We start from the raw sequence: 21,657 nt of genomic DNA, 5'->3' as shown, positions 1-21,657 counted from the left end.
TTTCTTCCCTTGTCCTTTAACCTCTGCTGAACCCGAATGGCCCCAGCCCTCTGTCCTGTGCTGAGCCAGGCTACGCACAAGCTGTGTCACGCCCCAAAGTTAAAAGGCCCTCCGGAAGCTGGGCTCCTGGAGTGAGTTGCGTGAGTGTTTGTCTTTCACTCTAAGCACCTACAGGGCAAGAGGGAATGCTTCTTACTGTCCTCTGTATGTCACTGAGCTCCAGGTTTCTTCCCTCAAGAAAGAACTCACTGTTCACCCGCAAGGAGCGCAGTTAGCCGACAGCCTCTAATGAACATTCTTTGCCCCAGACGTCCATGACTTTGGGAGATCTTCCACGCAGTCTGTGGCTCTCCCAGCCCAGTCCTGCTTCCTCCCCCTTCATCTTTCATAAGCCCTCCCCTACCCCCACTCTTCCCCACAATAAACATCTTGCGCTCCTGACCCCATCTCAGTGTCTGCCTCCCGGAGAGCCCAGATGACACAGTGCTCAGCTTGGTTACCCTAAGTGCTCAGTAAATGTTAATGGAGTGAACTGGAAGGAGGCTGGTGCTTGGACCTCCCAGAGCAGAAGAAAGGCTGCCCATGGAGGATGTCTCAGTCATAAGAGACCATGTGGAAGGGCATGAAGAGGCCGTGCCCCCTGGGAGAGGCTGGGTAATGGGGAACACACAGGGAGCCTGGAGATTGACTGACCAGCCCTACAGGCATCCTCCCCAGTTTCTCCCCTGTCTAGGGCAGACTGCAGCAAATCTTAGAACTAGCCTAGAAGACAGGGCACAAAGACCCCTGAAGTTGGATTTGGGACAATCAGGTTCAAACGATGCTTCTTGCTAGTCAGGTGACTTTACATTCTTCTCTTCTATAGACCTCAGGTTTTTCATCTGTAAAATGGGTATAGAGTGTATCTCCCCCGTCCAACCCCAGCAGGATTTTGAGAACTGACTGAGAAGGTTCTACAGCTTATGGAGGACACTGTGGTGGGTAGTTTAAGTGCATACTCTCAGCTAATCCTTCAAGTTGCCCTGTGTGGGAGGCAATATGACCTCCACCTTATAAGGGAGAAAATTGTGGCCAGAGACGGCAAGGCACTGGTCCAAGAACACAAAGCTAGCAAGCCGGTGGTCTGGCTCTAAAGCCCTTTCATTCTTCCACACACAGTTTGAGTGACTACTTATGTGCTACCTGGGCTGGGGTGGGGACCAGTGACAGGCCTTCCATGCTCCTCCGGAATTTACATTCTCACAGCGAACTTCCCAACAGGCAACCCCCTAAACGAACAGAATAATTTGCAAATGCGTTCAGGCTCTAGGAAAAAAAGGAGCCCGGGTGCAATCGTAACGTTGGGACCGCAGAGGGGCTACTTTAGATTGGGCGGTTAAGGGCAGCATCTCCAAGGACTGAAACCAGCAGTACGAGAAGGGCCCAAGTCGGGGTAAAAGCCTGGATTGTTTGGGAAGCGATGGAGGGCCTGTCGCAAGCGCGGGTGGGGGAGGTCACAGGCGCGCGCGTAGGGGGCAGGCAGGGGCCACCAGGTCCCCGAAACCCACGGGAAGCCACGCAGGGGGGCTTCGGCAGGGCGTGAAAGTAGTCATCCGGAGGCACCGAAGGAAGGCCCTGGAGCCGAGGCAGCCGCAGGCGGGGCGCATCCCCCTCTCTCACCTGCCCCCCCCAGCCCCGCCCCCGCTGGCCGCTGACGTCACGGCGCTCGCCGGCGCCCCTGTGACGTCACACCCCCGGCCGGCGCAGTTCTCGGGGTCCGCGCGCGGGAGGAGCGGCCCGCGGCGGGCGCGTAGGCGTGGCCAGATGAAAAAAGTGGCTGCCAAGCAGTCTCCGCCCAAGTTGATCGGTGGGTGCGCGCCCCCGCGCGGGGCGCTGGTTGCTATGGACGCGTTGGCGGCCGCTGGCAGGCGGCGCGCTCGCGCGCGGGGTCGCGGGGGGGGGGAGCCGCATAGCCTCGTTATCCCAGGTCCCCGCGGCGCAGGGCCACGCTCACAGCCCGGGCCACACCATGAAGTCAGTAAAGAAGGAGTCCCGCTTGAGAATACCCGCAAGCAGATTCTTGGAGGCCGCAGAACTCATTAAAGGTTGGCGCTGGCTGCCTTGGGAGCTCAGGAGAACCCGACAGGGGCTGGGGTTCTTGGATGGGATTCACGACACGGGGCCTGGAGGACGGGGGTGACACCAGGATGGAGGTAAAGATCATGGGGGAATGGGGTACGGAACAAGGCGTACCCCATACCTCAGGGATGATGTACAAGGCAGCGACCCCCGAAAGGGAGGAGGCCCAGTGCACAGGGTCTTGGGGATGGGGATTAGGAAGTAGGGGACTGCCAGAGGCCCCAGGGATCAGTTGTTGGGGAGATGGCATTGGGCAGGAAGGCATAGGAGACTTCTACCTCTAGCCAAATCTTAGGGTGGGACTCTGAAGGCAGGAGCCCTCCACTGGACGAGGTGCAGAAGAGTCAGGAAAGAGTTTCAGAAAGGCGGGGAACAGGAGTCCTTGGGAAAAGAAATTCAGGAAAGAATACAAGAAACATGTTGGGGCCGTGAAACCAACAACTGGGGGGATTCTTTGGAGGGTGTTCCCCTAAGAGGCCTGCTGGAAAAACGCAGGAGAAATGCCTAACCTGGCCGGTTCTGCCTCCCGTGTCTTTCCACCACATATATACCCTTTCTGGCTGGATGACACGTGTCCCATTTGTGTAACCTGGAGACAGTCGCAGGCATGACTGCTTCCTGGCCTCCTCAGCTACCCTCTGGTTGCAGGTGAGAGAGTCCCAGGGTGTGTGACAGCAGACTGACCCCCTGGACGTGTTCCCATTTGCAACCCACCCCCGCTTCCATCATTTTTTGCTGTTTCCATTTACTGGGGGCCTGCTGTGTGTGGGCACCGTGCTGGACGACAATGGTGTCAGTATTAACTGTGTGATCCCAGCCCACAAGAAACTCAGAATCTAGTGAACTGCCGGAGGAGGAACTAGATGAATATCAATGCTGTGATATACAGATCCCTAGCAGTTAAGGGGGCTCAGAGCCCCTGACCTAGGTCTTAGATGCTAGAATTTGGGGGGAAGGTTTTCTGAAGCAGGTGACATCTGTGGCTGACACTCCACAGCCCCCCAAAAGGCAGTTTGCTTCTCCAGGTCTAGGGAGCAAGGAACAGCATCCGCTGAAGCATGGAACTGAGAATGTAGATGACATTGGTGGCCAGGGCAGAGGTGGTGAGTGTGGAGGAATGGGAAAGGAGCCAGAGAGGGCTGCACAGGGAGGCAGGGGCCACACCTTGCTAGGTCAGAAAGTCTGGGCATGCTCTTGCAGGCCTTGGGGAGACCCAGAGCCAGCCTCAGGTAGTAGTGACCGTGTGAGAGGAAGGGCAGGTCTGCAGGTCAGCAGGGGCCCCTGGGAGGCCTGCTAAGTAAGTATGGCTGGCTTTAATCCCTCTTCATGGTATAAAAGTCAGATGTAGGCAGGATTGAGATGTTGTTTCATGATATAGTTCTTAACGATGGAGAGAGAAGAGAGCAAAATAACTGGCCCCTTTCCCAAGGGCAGTCAAGGGCTTTCCTAGCTACTGCCTCCTGCTTTCTGCATCTTATCAGATTTGAACTTTCTGCTGTAAACAAATCAAGGAAAGATTTATCACTGCGTATTTATTTTTAAGAAGGGGAAATTTAGTTTGTTAAATAGCCCTCGAGTTGAGAACATGCACCAGGGCGAGGAGGAAACAAAGCGGAGTGTTTAGTTTAGCATGCAATATTCCTTTTTCCCCTCTAAGTATCTCAGGGGACGTCAGTGTAGTAGGACAATGCTTTTGTCCCCCCCCCCCCCACCCTTTCAGAGCAATATAGCTAATCAACACACGTAATCTCATGCTGTGTTTTTCCAAGGTCTCTGAATTATAAGGAAAAAGGCAAGCAAATATTGTGACGAAACCTGTTAAGAGATGTGAGTCCTTTTGGACTCCCAAGTTTCTCCCTGCTCTTGTTAAGAAACCAGGAGCACTCCCAGCAGTACCAGATGCCCCTCCCTGATCAATTAAAGCTCAGGCCTGGTAGGGACAGCCTCTCCCTTGGTTCCTCCAGAGCAACCCCAAAGTCAGAATTTCCCAAGGGCCTTAATCAACACTGAAAAAGAGTAACATTTAGATAAAACAAGAAACCAAAACATCGAGGCCGGGTTTCTTCCCCCTCCATGGCTTCTCCTTTCCCCCACTCCCACCTGACCTGAGCACCTTGCTTCCAGCTGCCTGGCCTGGCTCCCAAAGAGATGTGTCACTTTACTGCCCCGGGCTGGTCTTTGACCCCTCGCAGCTGCCAAGATCGAGGGAAAATGCTGGTTGTGGGGCTCACCAGAAGCCGCATTCAGCGTGGGTTTCGAGATACACCCCCCGCCCCCCCGCTCTCCCCCCCAGCCACCTGACTTACCTGCACTGGATGTATCACTTTGAAACGCAGCTTTCACCAACTCACCCTCCTGGACCAAACCTGCTTCCTTCCAGCAGGAAGACCAATGCTTCAGCCTTCCTTTGCAAAGCTGTCATGCCCTGGTTTTTCTCTCATCTCCAACACCCCCACCTCCCCAACACGCATTCTGTGTCGCCACGCCTTGCGGAAGCCACGTTCCATCTTCGTTCTGTGACTTTACCGGGAACAGCTCTGTTTGCTGCTCTGTCTGGGCAAAGGCTTCCTCTCCTTCAAGGCCTGACTTAGCCTGGGGAGCTGCCTATGACCCCCGCAGCTTCTCTTCCGAACCTTTCTTTACAGCCCTAAACTGTATGAGCCACATCCATCCGTTCCTTCTTGGACAAGTAACCAAACGCATTGTCTGTGCCACTAACTTAGGCCCTTATGTTATGCTGGTGTGTGTGTCAGCTCTAGTCTTCGGTTTCTCAAGAGGAGCCGTATCTTTTAAAAAAAAATTTTTTTTAACGTTTATTTATTTTTGAGACAGAGAGAGACAGAGCATAAACAGGGGAGGGTCAGAGAGAGAGGGAGACACAGAATCCGAAACAGGCTCCAGGCTCTGAGCTGTCAGCACAGAGCCCGATGCGGGGCTCGAACTCACGGACCGCGAGATCGTGACCTGGCTGAAGTCGGACGCTTAACCAACTGAGCCACCCAGGCGCCCCGAGGAGCCGTATCTCAACCTTTTATACCATTTTCTCTGTAGTTTATAGCGCAAAGAAGTTGCTTGGTCAATATCCTCTGTGTATATGTCATTTTGATAAATACTTTATTAACTAGAACACGCTACTCACTGACTGTATGCAGTAACAGGGCTTGTATTGAACTGTACCCAAGAGAACGTCAGAAAGACCTCAGACCAGAGTTTCACTATTTCAGAAGTCTTCAGCAACGTTGAAGGTTTGTAAATTTACACTTAGTCAGGGGTCCCTGGGTGGCTCATTTGGTTAAGCGTCCGACTTTGGCTCAGGTCATGATCTCATGGTTCATGAGTTCGAGCCCCGCATCGGGCTCTGTGCTGGGAGCCTGAAGCCTGCTTAAGATCCTCCTGCTTAGGAGAGGATGTCTCCCTCTCCCTCTCTCTGCTCCTCCCCCATCATGCTTTGTCTTTCAAAAATAAATAAACATTAAAATTTTTTTAAAAAAAATTAAAATAAATTTACACATGGTAATTATACACGCCCCAGTAAAAAGCACACATCGGGAGATGTTTAATCCTTTGGGAAGGTGTTAGAGTCAGCCAAGGTGACAGACAGAGGAAGCAAATGTCCTGGAAAATAGGAATAATTCCAAAATATTTATTTAAAGTCTTTGTTTGTTTAAGTAACCTCTACACCCAATGTGGGGCTCAAACTCATGGCCCCAAGATCAGGAGTCACATGTTCCTCCGACTGAGCCAGCCAGGCACCCCAAATTCCAAAATGTTTATAAAGGCAGACCTTCAGCTGTTACCAGTTCTCTCTTGGTCTGCCATCACCTTTGGTGCCTTTGTAAAGAAGGGAGAGAAGAAGTGGAAGTTAAAACCGAAGGCTGCATTTTCATACGTGATGGCGGAGGGGACCAGAACTCAGGGTGGAGCTGTTCAGCCCTGTGTGTGTGTGTGTGTGTGTGTGTGTGTGTGTGCGCGCGCACAGCGCCATGTGGTTCAACTGACAGATACACCTGGGTTTCTGCTGAACCGGTTGCTGAGGAGACGGACTGAACGATAGGCTGGATTTAGAGTTCTATTGGAATGATTCTGATTTGGGATTTTTGGCCACTATGTGGGCATTTCCTAAAAACACTTGATTTTGATAATCCGAATACCTGCCTTGATGTTTTTTTAGTGACATTGCCCCTCGAAAATTACTCTGCATAGCAGCGGACAAATCCAGGTTTTCTTTTTAAAGTCCTTAAAGACAGGACTTAGGCTTTCTTATGGTATTTCGCATGTCAGCCTCGGGCCTTGGGTCGAACCTTTCTAAACCAGGGGGCAGCAGACAGGAGGACCCAAGCCAGAGAAGCAAAATGCATTTGAAACCCGTTAATACCTCTGTGGGAGGAAGGCAGGGAGTGCGTCCTCACTGGAGAAGGATTCACTCTGTCCCGTGAGATCTCAGGGTCAGGCACCTGAGGGAAATCGGCTCAGATTTCTCCACTTTCCCCAGTCCCATGAGCCACTTTTCCCTTCATTCCTGCAGTAGACTCCTAACTAGTCCTGTCCTCACCCTTACACCCCCTAAGCCCTCCCTTGCTATGTTGTGGCCCACGGGGTAAAGACCGAAGTCCTTTCCATAGCTCACTAAGGTCTTCCTACCAGCCACCCCCACCCCGCCCTCATGAACTCCAGCTATTTAAAAAATGTGCTCTGAGTTCCCCATGCATACACTGTTCTGTTGCCTCTAGGCCTCTTCCCTTTGCAATGCCTGTCCCCCAGTGCCTTTCCCATGTGTAACTTCTGTCATCTTTAGCTCTCAGTTTAAACATCACCTCCCCCCGAAGCCGTCCCCGGCCTCCCTGCACACTGGGCTGGGGTCCCCCTGGATGCTTCCATAGTAACCCCAGTTCAATGACGCTGTTTGGCAGCCTTGTCTCCCATGGGCTTGTGCTCTTTGAGGCCCAGGACTCTGCCTTATATCCCCAGAGCCTAGCACAGTGCCTAGCTAGAAGATGCCTGGCTAAAAGTATTTATTAAATGAAAGAATATGCAATATACGCTCAGAGGGGAATGATCTGTTTCCCCCAGAGCATCTGCATTTTAGACAGTGTCCTAAGAAACCTGATGCTGGGGTACCTGGGTGACTTAGTCAGTTAAGCATTCAGCTCAGGTCATGATCTCACAGTTCATGGGATCAAGCCCCGCATCAGGCTCTGCACTGACAGTGTAGAGCCTGCTTGAGATTCTCTCCCTGTCTCTCTGCCCCTACCCCGCTCGCACACGAGCACTGTTTCTCTCTCTCTAAATATAAAATAAATAACGTTTAAAAAAAAAAAAAAGAAGGAAACCTGACGCCTTCCCCTAGAACAATGCATCAATGCCAGCAATGGGGGGAGGCTGAGAAAGCATCTAGTCCACTTGTACCAAACTTGCGTGCATCGGAACCACCTAGGGAGTTTTTAAAAAAATAACGGTTTCCCTTAGCGCCGGCTCCATGCAGCAGCCAGGAAGCTGTGTTTGTAAATCTCTCCAGAAGATCCTCGGGCAGGCATCTGACTAATGTTCAGGAACCACTGATTTAGTCCAGCTTTCTCTTTTTACAAAAAGGAAGGAGACCAGGAGAGGGCAAGCGATGTACGTACCCAAGGTTTTACAGCTTATAAGTAGCACAGCCCGGAATGGGGTATCTTCTGGTCTCAACTTCAGAAGTCTCAGTCTCACTGTAACAGGCCAGGGGGGAACGGGTAGGGGGACCTTCAGGAGAGAACTCGAGCCACCTTGGCAGCCTCTGCTGTCTGTGCAGGTGTTGAGCTCTGCCTCTCGCCATGAAATCTGATATATGTAGAGAGATACTATATATTAGAATATGTTACATAGCTGTGGTATAATCTGTATTATATATTAGAAATATATGTCTATTTCAGCACTTGTACTTTTCTGCTTCTCTTCAGAAAGGAAGCGGGCGAAGGTACCTGAGCAGCTCACACCCCCCGTTCAGGAAGAACCTGAACCTGTTAGCAGTGTCCTACAAGGGGGTGACATCCTGGCCTTAGCCATTAAAAAGGAAGACTTGAAGAAGGTAAACCCAACTTGGGGCTCGAACTCACGAACCGTGAGATCACGACCTGAGCCGAAATCCAGAGTCGGACACTTAACCAACTCAGCCACCCAGGTGCCCTCACCTTTGCATCTAAAGGAATTTACTATGTTGTTTGTTTTAACGTTTCTGAGATTTACATAGAACCCCCGGGAAATGAGATGTTGAGGTGTCTTGCTTCCCATGGAGGCAAGTGTCTATAATCCCCATTTCACAGAAGGGAAAAGTGAGTTTGAGAAACATGTTACAGAGGTGGATAAAGCTGCTAAACCCTAACCCCACGCTTTACCTGGAAGAGTCAACCACCTCTCACCTGAACTGTCTGGAGGCATTAGATGTTATTTTTTTTTTCCCCTCCAGGACATTGCTAAGTCGTAAGTCTGTTGCATAGGCATTTCCTCGACAGAACATATGGACAGAACTGGAGAAACAGATTTGTCAGCCTTCAGGAATCCCACCAAGAATTAGGACAGAGGAGACGGGTGGTGTTATTTCCTCCTCCTGATCTCAAGTGGGATTCTCCTCTTTTGTTTTTTGTTTTTTTTAGCAACACATTCCTCGCTTTATTGAGACACAAGATAGACCTGTCGTCACCCAGAAGTTTATCATCCGTAAACTCAAACCCAAGGATCATAAGAGGAAGGTCTGCCACTTAGTAGCATATCCTGCTACTCCAGATGCAGCCACGAAGCCCTTGGACTACTCTGGTATGCCCAGCCTTGGCCTTGGCCTTGGCCTCACTGGTCTCTGAATTCGTGGAGCGGCCTTGAGAGAAAGCCGAGTCGCCATCAGAAAGTAACCCCTCGAATCTGGAATCGTTTACAGGACCTACTCTGTCCCCTCCCCTTTCCCCCCCAGGTCCGGGTGACAGCTTCCATGGCTGTGACCAGATTCTGCCTCACCACATCTTGGGGAGTCTCCAGGACTTTAAGAGAATTGCAGTTGCTCGAGGAAACATACAGGTTTGTTTGTACAGAGCCGCTGGGATGAGAGAAGTCGCTGAAGTCATCTCGGTCTTAACCACCTGGCACAGTCAAGCAGGACTGGGGTCCCAGAGAGGCAGTTCAGTCTCGGGGCCCCGGGGAATCTGAAGTGATAGTGACCCTCCCCCTGGAAACCGTGAAGCCACCTGAAGCTAGTTCAGCTGAAGCCAGGAATTCACTATAAGGATACAGAGGTGCCTCCAGGAACCCCAAAGCCAGTGTGTCCAGCCCCAGTTAGCCTGAACCCCGAGAGGCATCCGGGCTCAGGGCTCACACTCCTTCGCTGCCCTCCACTCCTCTGTGCGCCGGCTTCGTTTTCCCTTCTCCAAGGTCTGGCCTGCTCTCCTCTCTGGTCCACAGGGTGGAGGAAGGTGGCTTCCCGCAGCTCCCAGGGCCACATGAAGAGGGCCACACGTCTGTCTGACTTTCCCGTCGTGAGGTGCTTCACCCTCTCTCAGTTCCTTTGCTTCCCCGGTTCCAGGCAAAACATCTCCGATTGGTCTGGTGCTAAGGGGCCTGGGGTCATATCAAAATGTGTCTTGTCACCCTGCAGGTGCTGGTGCCAATCAGCATCAGTTGTGAGGACAGATACACTGAGAGTTGTCGGCCACAGGCTTAGAGCAAAGGTTCCCCTCTGGAAGAGAGGGAACTGACAGGGGCTTCCAAGGCCCCCTGGTTCTGTCACTCACTACTTGGGGTCCAGGAGAGGAGGGACTCTGAGCAGCGTGGGGGGACTGCAGGAGGTTAGGCCTAAAGAAGTCTCTGCTCAGCCCCGGCTCAGCTCCTCCTCACCAGGATCCACATGCTCACCGTGTACTTTTCATTTACTTGTTTGTTCGTTGGTTTGTTTAGAGGAGGGCGAAAGGGCAGAGGGAGAGGGAGAATCTTTTTGTTTTTTCTCCAAAATTTTATTTAAATTCTAGTTAGTTAACATACAGTACAATACTGGTTTCAGGAGTAGAATTCAGTGGTTCATCACTTACATGCAACACCCAATTCTCATCACAACCGGGGCCCTCCTTCGTACCCATCCCCCATCTAGCCCATCCCCCACCCACCTCCCTCCATCGACCCTCAGTTTGTTCTCTGTCTGGAAGAGTCTCTCATGGTTTGTTTCCCTCTCTTTTTTTTTTTCTCCCCCCTCCTATATGTTCATCTGTTCTGCTTCCTGAGCTGCACATATGAGTGAAATCCCGTGGTATTTGTCTTTCTCTGACTGACCCATTTCTCCCAGCATAACACACTCTAGCTCCATCCACGTCGCTGCAAATGGCAAGAGAGAGAGAGAGAGACAGAGAGAGAGAGAGTCTTAAGCAGGCTCCACACCCAGCGCGAGCCCGACTCGGGGCTCGATCTCACAACCGTGAGATTACTTCCTGAGCTGAAATCAAAGAGTTGGACGCTTGACCGACCGAGCCACCCAAGTGCCCCTCTCGGTGTACTTTTTAGCTGGCTGAGCTCATACACACCCCGCCCTGTCTGGTGACCCTCATCTCAGCTAAAGAGGAGCCAAAGCAGAAAGCCCCAAAAGAAGAGAAGGAGAAGGCGCATCCCTGGGCCCCCCCTCCTCAGCACAACTTTCTCAAAAACTGGCGGCGCAACCTAGCCTTGCGGAAGCAGCAGCAGGAAGCCCTGAGTGGTGAGCAAAGCGGACAGGGCTCCCGGACAGGGCCTCATCAACCACTCATCAACCACTCATCAACCACTCATCAACCACTCATCAACCACTCATCAACCACCGAGGCTCCAGTGCTGGGTTTTTCTGTCGCTCCACCTGCCGGAGCCTGGGTTCAGGCTGGTCGCATTTGTGCCATCCACTCCCCAGTGTTTATTGCCGTTAGCGGGTCCTGAGATCAGCCCGGCGGTGGGACTGACCCGTGAGCAGTGCTAGGGCCCCTGTTCGTCCTGACTCGATGGCGGGCTGCATTCTTGGCTCGCTCCCTCTAGAACGCCTCAAGAAGCCGGTGGGCGAGCTGCTTATGCACACTGGGGAGGCCTACAGGCAGATCCAGGAGGAGCGGGAGCTCATTGACCGAGCGCTTCCGACACAGCATGATGGGAAGGTGAGTCGCCAAGTGCTCTGGGCGGAGGGGGCCCGGACCCGGGGATGGCTGCCTCAGGTTGCACAGTTGGGGGCAAAAAAAAAAAAAAAAAAATCTGCTCCTTCGAAAGGCATTGTTAAGCCCTCCAGGCCTTTGCTAAATCCTATTATGGGTCCTGTTATCGGGCACTGGGGGCCTGGCGAGCTAAGTTACTCAGCCTGTGGTGGTCAGTGGTAGTCAGCCTGAGGAGAAAGATATCACGGGTACTGAGTTACTAGAACAGTCTCCGTGTTGTCTCCTAAAAGCTGAGGCTCCGGCTTTCAGATGACCCAGGGCACCACACTATGTTCTGGTTTGTCAGTGCGGTGGCCGGTCTTGGCCCACACTATCCGTGTGGGGCTGAAGCAGGGCATCCTAAGAACAAAACGGGTGCTTCTTTTTTTTTTTTTTTTTTTAACGTTTACTTATTTTTGAGACAGAGAGAGACAGAGCATGAACAGGGGAGGGGCAGAGAGAGAGGGAGACACAGAATCTGAAACAGGCTCCAGGCTCCGAGCCGTCAGCACAGAGCCCGACGCGGGGCTCGAACTCACGGACCACGAGATCGCGACCTGAGACAAAGTCGGCCGCTTAACCGACTGAGCCACCCAGGCGCCCCTCAAAACGGGTGCTTCTTTCCTGCTCCCAGGGCAGCAGCAAATCCCCCAGAGGGAGCATCTGAAGTCTGTGGGGCAGTCTTGTCCACCCGGACCCCCCCACCTCTGCCAGCCTCTCTCCAAAGTGTCCGGGTGATCTGACCCATGTGTCCTTCCTTGCCAGAGCTGTGAGGAGACCAGTGGGTTCTGGAGTCGACTGGAATACTTGGGAGATGAAATGACGGGTCTGGTAATGACAAAGACCAAAGCTCAGCGTGGCCTCCTGGAACCGATCACTCATGTCAGGAAGCCCCACTGCATCCGGGCAGAGACAGGTGAGGGGTGGGCGGGAAACCAGCAGCTTGGGACGGGCCTGGGACGGGGGACAGCATGACTGTGGAGTGAGAACGGCCTGGGATGGGGGCCCGTAACCCTTGGAGGTCCAGTCCCCCCGGCAGTAAGACAGCAATGGGGAGGCGAGCTGGAGCGTGAGCTGTGGGGCTGCTCTGTCTACGCGGCCACCGTGGCCACTGGGGTCATCCATCGAGCACCTGGGACGTGGCTAGTGTGAACTCAAGTGCTGTAAGTCTCAACTACACGCTGGGTTTCGAAGATTCCTACTCGCATAAAATACAAGCCATTAAGTATATTTTTACGAATCATGTCTATATTGATTACTTACTGAACTGATACTATCTTTGATCTGCTGGGTTAAACTAGGTTACTAAGGCTAATTTCACCTGTTTTCGCCTTTTTCAGCGTGGCATCTAGGAACTTTGAAATTACATTGGCGGCTTGCATGTGCGGTTTGCGTGATATTTCTGTGCAGCTGCACTGCTTTAGAGGCTGCTGGGCTGCCTGGGTTCAGACCCCAGCTGTGTTGGGTTTGTGAGCTCCAGTGAGTTACTTAACCTCCCTGGTCCTCCGTTTCCCCATCTGTAAAGTACCGTGGGACAAGAGAGTGTTAAATGAGACAGGGCGCGTATGTGAGAGGCTTTGGCGGGTTGTTAACACGGTCAAATGGAGCCGCTGTTGCTGTTATAAACCCAAAGGTTGGCAGCTTCGCAAGCTGATTTTGTGGGAGCCCTGAGCAGCGTTGCGGAGGCGGTAGGTATGGGGCAGGCAGGCGGACCAGAGTCCAGCTGCACAGGGAAGGTGTATTTTCCCCTTTCCCGGAAGTGGTGCCGGGCTGGGTGCTCTCAGAGCCCCGACGGCGGGTGGAGAAGAGGCCCCCACAGCAGACCGTGCTGAGGGTCCCTGGACCCTGCTGCTCTAGGACTGCCGGCCCAGAAGGATGCTTGGTACCGCTACACCTGGGATCGGAGTCTGTTCCTGATCTACCGACGCAAGGAGCTGCAGAGCGTCATGGCAGAGCTGGACTTCAGCCAGCAGGTCAGTGCCCCTCGGTGCCGGGAAACCCCTTAACGTTGGGCCTGTCTTCAGTCAGCTAATCTTCCCTTTCTTGGTCTCCCTGAGGATATCGATGGCCTGGAGGTGGTGGGCAGAGGGCAGCCTTTCTCGACCGTTACCGTGGAAGACTATCCAGTATTCGATAGGAGCCAGGAAAGTTCCTCTGAAGACACAGGGCCCTCGTGAGTCGGGCTGGGCCCTAGGCAGAGAGGTTGGAAAGAGCGGCCTCCCTCCCCCCCACCCCCACCCCGCACCCACAGTATAAAGGGAGGACTCCCCGCTCTGAAATCTGGCGGCCTCCGTCCCGGCCTCTCAATGGGCCCCTTCCAACACCTGCACCAGCTTTTCTGTGACCGTCTGCCCCCTTCCAGCAACCAGCCCCTAATGGGGATTTTCCAGCCATGGAAATGCTGTGAAATGCCGTGCACGCCAGATGGCTGTGCGTGAAGAGTCTCTGTGTCCAAGAAGCGCCCACCTGCAGGAACAGAGCAGGACAGAGCTGAGCCCGAGCGGAGCCCTCCATCAGAGGGTAGAGCCGGGCCCCTCTTTAGGCCTGGCAGCCATTTCTGTGGGCTGCACATGGCCAGACCGTGGTAGCCTCAGGGAAAGGAAGTCCTCGGGTTTTCTTCCAGAGACTCATTGGCCAGTTACCCTGACGATGTCCCCATGCCTGTTCTTGGCCCTTCTCTGCTGTTCTGTGGGAAGCCAGCCTGCTGGATCAGAGGCCGTAACCCAGAAGACAAGGTAAAACTGCCTTCACCCTCACCTACCTGCGGGAAGGGCCTCCCTCAGGCGCAGTCACAAGGAGCCTGGATAGTCACCTATTTGCATTTTTATCTAGTCAGGCATTCAGCAGGTCTGAAAATGGTAACAGCAAGGCTAACTTAAGCTAGAAGGAAATCACAAGACTGAAAAGAGACTGTGGCAAGCCACCCAGCTCGTACCTAGCCCCCCAAGCATGTAAATAAGTGAAACTTCTCAAACAGGTATGGCTTCCAGAAGGTTCTAAAGGAGCAGAATTGTCCATCAGATACAAAATCTGTTTTATCTTCCCTTCTTGCCGTGGACGGCAGCCTCAGAGACAGCCGTTGTCGGGGTACAGTGATAGCACCCTGAGAGCAGCCAGGCCCCGGAGGGCCAAACCCAAAAACGCCCCTGGCAATCAAGGATGAATCGGTCACCCTGGCCCAGAACCTCCCTCAAAGACCTTTCTCCTTCCCCAGAAGCATGTTGGCATCGCTGTTCGCTTGACCTTCGAAACTCTAGAAAGGGAGAAGACCTCTTCGGAACTGACCGTGGTCAATAATGGCACCGTGGCCATTTGGTACAACTGGCGGAGGCGGTCTCAGCTGGACTCTTTCCAAGACCTGAAGAGAAACAGGATGGAGCGGTTTTACTTTAACAATCGAGAAGGTACCCAGCTGCCCTACTCCCGGGCTCCTGTCTGTGGTCTGCGAGGAGCCAAAGTGTAGCTGAAGTGCCTGCAAGTTTTGAACCCCTCTCCTCTGCCTCCTCTCGTCCATTTCTTCTGTGAATTGTGTCCTCTCCTAACTGTGCATGTCTGTTGGGGGAACAGCCGAACTCGAGAACACAGAGAGTCTGGCTCACCAGGGAGCAGAAGCTTTCTAGCGGTTCAGTTACCCATATGCTCAGGCCTGAGGCTAGGATGAACCCCCACCCCACACACCTCATCCCCGTTTGCCTGGGACTTTGCCAGTTTTTGCGCAGGAAGTCAAAAGTCCCACTTCCCAGGAAACCCCTCGGTTCTGGTCACCACCCTGGCCAGGGGCCCAGTTAACTGTATGCATGGGCTTAGGGCTCAGTGAATATTGTGCAGGCTTGGGGCTCAGCTAGCTCCCATGTGGTGAAAACCTCCGTCTCTGTCCCTGGCAGGTGTGATTCTGCCTGGAGAAACGAAAACCTTTACCTTCTTCTTCAAGTCTCTGAATGCTGGCATCTTCAGGGAATGTTGGGAGTTTGGAACCCACCCCGCCTTATTAGGAGGTGCTCTCCTGCAGGTCAACCTCCGCGCAGTCTCCCTGACCCAGGATGTTTTCAGGGAAGAGAGGAAGTTACTGAAGGTAACCCAGGATCTTGCCCCCTCCCCCCACCTCCCCCTGGACACCAGATAGTTTCCTCTGCTTTTCTTCCTGGCACTGCCTGCGGGGATCTTATTTCCTCCAGCCCAAGAGGTGAATTTCTCACCAACAGGCCGCTGTTTTTGCCAACAAAGACCTGGGGAGTGTTTGTTGGGAGAGGTGGGCACTGGGAGTCCGCCGGCCCCGGCCCCCAGTCAGTTCCAGAGCTGGCCCCTGGTGCTGTGCCTTCGGGCATTCTATAGAAAGCTGGGCTTTTTTTTTTTTTTTCCTATTGTGGCCCCCAAACATAAGCCAACTACTTTAGCTGAGGCTCCGCCCGCGGTGCACCCAAACCATGTGGCCCCCGCCCCTCGCCCTCCTTCCTAATCTGGGAGAAATGCTGACTGTGTGACCTTCTGGCCCCATGAGAGAGCAACTTCTCTCGGACTGGCTCCCCTCCTACAGGCTTTCAGCCAGTTGTAGGGAACATGGATGTTTGGAGATACCGAGGGGGTTTTGAGTCCGGAAACGGGAGTGTATGTACGTGTGAGAGAGACGGACGGTAGAGAGAGCTCAGCCCCTGGGAAGGCACAAAGTCCTGAGGGCTCCGGCTCCCCTCAGGGATGCAGCGGGGGTTTTGAAAGGCTGAGCCGCCATCGTGTGCCACCTTCCCTTCCCCAGGACAAGCTGGCTGCCCACGAAGCGGTCACCATTGTAGACAGCGTGCTGCAGGAGCTGCTGAGTGGGATCCTGACCCCAGAGCGTGCGCCGTCCCCCGTGGACGCCTATCTCACTGAGGAGGACTTGTTCCGCCACAGAAATCCTCAGGTGCAGGCCTGTGACGGGGGTACTAGTTACATCCTCGCTTTCCGGTGAGGAAACTGAGGCCCAGGGCGGGTTACGTAATTTGCCCAAGATAACTTAGCAAGGAAGTGGATGCTGGGTCGGGAACAGAGCTTCGGGAACTCCTTCATTCAAACGCGATCTTAACTTGGGATCGCGAATGCGAGAACAGCTTGAAGGGGATGCGAGGGGCCACTCTGGCCACCGCGGCCCCTGCTGGCTTCCTCCCTGCAGCCCCCCACCAGTGCCCTCGAGGGAACGGGCCGGCTGGGACTCTGGGTGCCCCACGGCCTAGCCTCCCCAACGCGTGTCTTCCCTTGCCTTTGCTGCAGCTGCATTACCAGCACCAAGTGGTGCAAAACCTGCACAGGCTGTGGCGCCAGTACCTCACCCTGCCCCCCAAGGCCGAGGAGGCCAGGCCCAGTGAGGAGGAGCGCCACAGCCCCAGGGCCCGGGCTGCCTACTTGGAGAAGGCCTCCGTGAACGTGGAGCCCTCGGTACACTCTAAGAGCCCAGTCTCGGAATCCCAAGTGCCCCGGCAGGAGAGTGAGGCCTTCAGGGACTCCCGAGACGCTTTAGGGTCCCAGAAGCCTGGAGCGGGGGCCCAGAGTTCTCAGCGGAAGAGCATTATGGAGGAGATCCTGGTGGAGGAGAGCCCAGACCTGGGGAGCACCAAGAGCCCCTGGGAGCTGGATGGCCTTTCTCCACCTGAATGGAACCTCTGTTTGGAGGATTTCGGAAAGGTGCTCACCTGACCCTGAGGGGTTGGTAGGAGGGCGGCCCTGGTAGAGGTGCCAGCGCACCGAGGGAGGGCCCCAGTTGTCCCCTTTGCGCCCTTGGGCGAAGAAACAAACTCTTGTGAAGGCCCGGAGAAAGCAGTCTCTTGGGTCATCTCTTTTTGTCTCGGGCGCCTAGGCCACCACAGGATAGGAGGGGTGCCTTCTCCGACCCAGGCACCCGTTGGAGAAGGGGACCACGGGTACATATTTCTGGGGGAGGTCCCCCCTCCTTGGCCGCACCCCCATACGGCTCTCTGTCCTCACTGCACGAGGCCCATCGCTAGGGGACATGGGGACCCTTGGTGTCCCGGGCAGAATGACTGCTCATGCTCCCTACAACCCTGCCAGGCAGTGATGGCACTCCCTGAGGAGAGCCAGAGGGAGGACGCCCTCATCGGGCTCAACAAAGCAGCCCTGGAGCTGTGCCAGGAACCGAGGCCCCTGCAATCTGACTTGCTGCACCAGATGTGGTAGGTGCCCCCCGGCAGAGCTGGCCCGGGCTCCCCGATGGGGCGTCTGACGGCCTGTGGTTCTGGGCGCGCACAGTCCTAGGTCGCAAAAAAGGTGCTGCAGACCCTCCACACTCTGGCACCTGCCGCGGCAGCCTCTCGGGGGAACCGGCTGCTCTCCAGAGCGGAGGAAGCAGCTGCTCTCTCTTTCCCGCCCCCTCTCCTGGTTCCTTCTCAACCAGCAGAGGAATGGGCCGAGGAGACACCGGAGGACAGCGAGAAGGGCAGAATCCATGAAAAGCCTCCCTTCTTGCTTGGAACTTGCTTGGTTATGCATGAGCGCCTTCAGTGGGGCCCTCAGGGAACCTCGCAAAAGCTACCCTGCTCCCACAGGGTCAGTCCCAAGTCTAGCCAGGGTCTCAAGCCGGAGCCTAGACTGACCTACCCCTAGCCCCGGGCCACTCTTTCCCAGTGGCTGCCTGAGGGGAGCCAGATCCCTGTCTGAGCACCTGCACGGGTACTGGTGAGGCTGCTGGGCTAGGCGGGGCATGGCCCCTCCGTGGTAGCCCTTGGCACCTGGAAGGGAAGGACCCACGCCTCTGCACATTCAAGGGCAAACGAGGGGTGATGGCTTTCTCCAGTATGCCCTGCTCTCTAGTTTGCAGCTATGGCGGGATGTGATTGATGGCCTGGTGGGCCATTCCCTGTGGCTGAGGGCTCTGCTGGGCCTGCCTGAGAAGGAGACCATCTATTTGGACCTACCAGAAGAGCAAGGTCAGACTGGAGCCATGCCCCTCCCCACCCCTCCGCCCCCTGGCAGTGGCCCCTCAGCCATTTGCACCCTTCTGGTGGAAACTCCGTCAGGTGGATCCGCGGGGTGGGCCCCACTACCCTTCTATCTGCTGCCAGGACTTGGGACCCAGAAGCGACCCGAGTGCCCACCTTCACTCAGTCCCCTGGTTTGACAGGCGGAGCCCTAGAGAGGTTGAATGACTCACCCCTGCCCTGCAGTCCTGCTGCCCAAGGTCACGTGCTCTGCTCCTTCTCGGAGCACCGACAGCCCAGGGTCCTTGGCTTTCCCGACCCTGCCTGTGGGGTCAGCGAGGCCAGGTCACGCCGTCTTGCATCCACCTCCCTTAGATCGCAAGTCCCCGCCTGTCACAGAAGTGAAAGCGACTGCCGGGAAGATTGGGAAGGAGGACCGGAAAGGGGCAGCCCAGGAAAAGAAGCAGCTGGGAATCAGAGAGAAAGAGGACAGAAAACCTGCCAAGCTGCCGGGGAAAGAGGCATGCTGGGACATAGTGTGGGCCTCAGGTGGGGCCGGGGAGGCGTCGGAGGGGCTGTGGCAGGTGGACGGTCACTCCAGCGCGAGACCCTGGGCCTCCCAGTGAACTACTCTTGAGAAAGCCCTGGCCCTCCCCCGGGAGCTCCTGAAGGCTGTGCGTGTCTCCGTCTCTCCACGCAGGACCGTTTAAACAGCAAGAAGCACAAGGCAAAGGATGACAAGAAACCGCTGAAGTCTTCAAGTCGGGACAGGGTTTCCTTGGAAGACCCTGCCCCTGACAGCACTATGACCTCCCAGGAACCCATAGATCCCCTGGTCATGAAGAAATACACCGAGAGGCTGCACACGGAGGTGAGGGCCCGAGCCCCGCGCCCAGCCCTCCCCTCGCTCACACCTGCTCTGCGTGCCATCCTCCCCTCCCTCATTCATCCTGTTTATTCCACGAGCGAGAAACGCCTAGCGTGTCCGTGATGGAAGACGGAAGCAGAGCTGCCCCTGTGAAGGGCATCCTGGTGTGTGAGGGACAGGCCTCGGGCATAAATGGCATACCGGGTGTGTTCAGTGACCAGCAGTGTGGGAGAGAGATAACCCAGGGCCAGGGGGTGGGGAAGGCCTGGGAGGGGGCAGGTGAGCCTCACTGCGACACGGAACAGACCCGAAGGGAGGTGAGGGGCGGCCATGTGGACATCCAGGAAGAGTGCCCCAGGCAGAGGGTGCAGTTAAGGCAGGGGAGGGAGTGGCCGGGAGGACAGAGGCCACAGAGGCCACCGAGAGGGAGCAAGTCTTAGGGCGTGTGGGGCTTCGTAGGCCATTGTGTGGCCTTGGGGTTTTTCTGAGTGAAATGAGAAGTCCCAGGGTTTTGAACGGAGGAGTGATATGGTCTGACTTAGGCTTTAGAAGATCACCCTGGCCGTGGTTGGGAAAACAGACTAGGGGAACAGAGCAGAAGCGCCTCCTTTTCTGCCACCCCCACTTCCTGTCTGTGTTAGGTGCGTCACGGCAGATGGGGGAACATTAGGTAGGGTGGATTTTCAGCAAGTGTGAGGGCTGTAAAGCACTGCAGAGACTTCCTAATGGTATACGCTCTTTTTCTTTCTTTCTTTATAATTTTTTTTAATGTTTTATTTATTCTTGCGAGAGAGAGACAGAGCACGAGCAGGGAAGGGGCAGAGAGAGAGAGGGAGACACAGAATCCGAAGCAGGTTCCGGGCTCTGACCTGTCGGCACAGAGCCCGATGTGGGGCTCGAACTCACGAACCACGAGTTCATGACCTGAGCTGAAGTCAGATGCTTAACTGACTGAGCCACCCAGGCGCCCCAATTCTTCTTGGTTTTAAATGTTTATTTATTTATTTTGAGAGAGAGGGCACATGCACGAGTGGGGGAGGGGCAGAGAGAAAGGGGGAGGGGAGAGAGAGAGAGAGAGAGAGAGAGAGAATCCCAGGCAGACTCCTCGCTGTCAACGCACAGCCCGACGCGGGGCTGGGTCTCATGAACCGGGGAGATCGTGACCTGAGCATAATGGTCTATTCTTAAGCGGTAAGTCCTTAGAGAGTCACTCAGGTGTTGTGTTCTGTTCTTTGTTATTTCGGAGCGGAGGTCCACGAAGCCACATTCGATTGTCACCGTGTCTAATGGCAGTGCTTTGTCTTCCTCTGGTGTGGACAGCTAGGTAGCCGCGATTGCATCATACATTGTGGTAACGCTCCGGATCCCATTTGATCAGAAGTTCCATTTGCTACTGGTGACATCACTGTGATTTCTGAAGGCTGATGGGGTTTAGAGAGTAATCATAGGGCTCTTTGAAATAAAGAATCAGCTTGCCGAGGCTCATGTGGTCCGGCCCCACAGGAGGGCTTGGTCCTGGAGACATTTCGGTATGTGGATCTGTGATCTCACAGGAAGGATCTTACACCCCCGATGGCCAGGGTGGAACTGGACCGCCCCACTGTTCCTTGGAATTGCCTCTTCAACCACCCCAGGCTCTAAGGCCCCCATATGTCCAAGGGGCTAGTGCAGGATGACCTCCGCAGGCCGGTCCGAAAAATAAAGCTCTCTGCAAAAACAACAGTTCTACAGAAGCTCCACGAGTTTGTTTTTACCCCTTCTGCCGCTTCTGTCCTGGCGTAGACATGTCCCTCGTAGCCTGCCAGGTGCTCCCTTGTGTAGGGGCTTCCCACAGAGCAAACCCTGGCCTGTGGTTTCATCCCATTCTTCCAGGTCTACGGGCTGCTGGACACCCTAGTGACTGACCTCATGGTCCTGGCTGACGAGCTCAGACCCATAAAGAATGTCGAGGAGACTTTGCGTCTTTGTATCTGACTCAACGCGTGCAAGGTGCCTTCTGGGAAACTGATTAACAAACAAGTCAATAAAGAACTTTTAGGCCTTTGTGTCTTGAATGTCGGATCTTGATGAAGCCAGGTCATGACCCGGGTCTCCCATGTCCCACCTGCCCCAGATCCCCCTCCTCCCGGTTCCTGGAGCCATCCAACAGGAGGTAGGAGAAACACACCCGGAAGGTGATGTGTGGGGTGCTGAGCAGAAGAGCAGGTTGGTAGCAGGACAAGGAACAAGTCCGGTGACAGGACAGCATCACCTGTCATGAACCCCGCCTCTGACCTTCCTTGGCCCAGGCTTTTGGGGTTACACTTCCGGGAGCCAGGTCTTTCCCAAGTGTCATCACCAAGTATGACCAATGTGAGACCAGGAGAACTAGACCCCATGGGGCCTGGCTCCCTGAGATCCTCCCACTTCAGCTGGGTCCAAGGGCCCTGGGGATCATGCTCACTGCACCGCCCCACCCCAGAGACCAGATCCCGTGTCCTCGGCAGCCTGTCTCTGCCCCTCCTCATGTCAGACCAGCTGGTTTCCTTGAGCCACTTTTTGCCTTAAAAACAGCCTCTGGACTTGAATGCCCACCCCCTTGCTCAGAGCAGTGCAAAGTGGACAAGAG

At 54.7% G+C, this 21,657-nt stretch overlaps 1 protein-coding gene across 5 annotated transcripts; it reads left to right on the top strand.

Moving 5' to 3' along the window:
- Positions 1-1,885: 1,885 nt before the first annotated feature.
- Positions 1,886-21,092, top strand: MYCBPAP (MYCBP associated protein). Of its 5 annotated transcripts, none has more exons than XM_047832652.1 (19): positions 1,891-2,084; positions 8,052-8,272; positions 8,745-8,904; positions 9,056-9,159; positions 10,630-10,819; positions 11,128-11,243; positions 12,042-12,192; positions 13,134-13,249; positions 13,334-13,449; positions 13,900-14,011; positions 14,491-14,680; positions 15,161-15,348; positions 16,027-16,173; positions 16,521-16,931; positions 17,316-17,437; positions 18,075-18,190; positions 18,557-18,702; positions 18,882-19,052; positions 20,603-20,860. In XM_047832652.1, exons 1-19 carry the CDS (start codon positions 2,009-2,011, stop codon positions 20,723-20,725), a joined length of 2,976 nt encoding a protein of 991 aa, XP_047688608.1. In that variant the 5' UTR covers positions 1,891-2,008; the 3' UTR covers positions 20,726-20,860. The 5 variants fall into 5 exon arrangements, with proteins under 5 accessions (XP_047688612.1, XP_047688608.1, XP_047688610.1 ...); XM_047832654.1 differs by having other exon boundaries at positions 20,370-20,735; XM_047832653.1 differs by lacking the exon at positions 20,603-20,860 and adding an exon at positions 20,922-21,092 and having other exon boundaries at positions 1,892-2,084.
- Positions 21,093-21,657: the final 565 nt, after the last annotated feature.

This window comes from Prionailurus viverrinus, chromosome E1 (assembly GCF_022837055.1).
Source record: "Prionailurus viverrinus isolate Anna chromosome E1, UM_Priviv_1.0, whole genome shotgun sequence".
In the NCBI taxonomy this organism is placed as follows: domain Eukaryota; kingdom Metazoa; phylum Chordata; class Mammalia; order Carnivora; family Felidae; genus Prionailurus; species Prionailurus viverrinus.
Note: the sequence above shows the minus strand (reverse complement) of the source record. Positions and strands in the feature narration are given on the sequence as shown.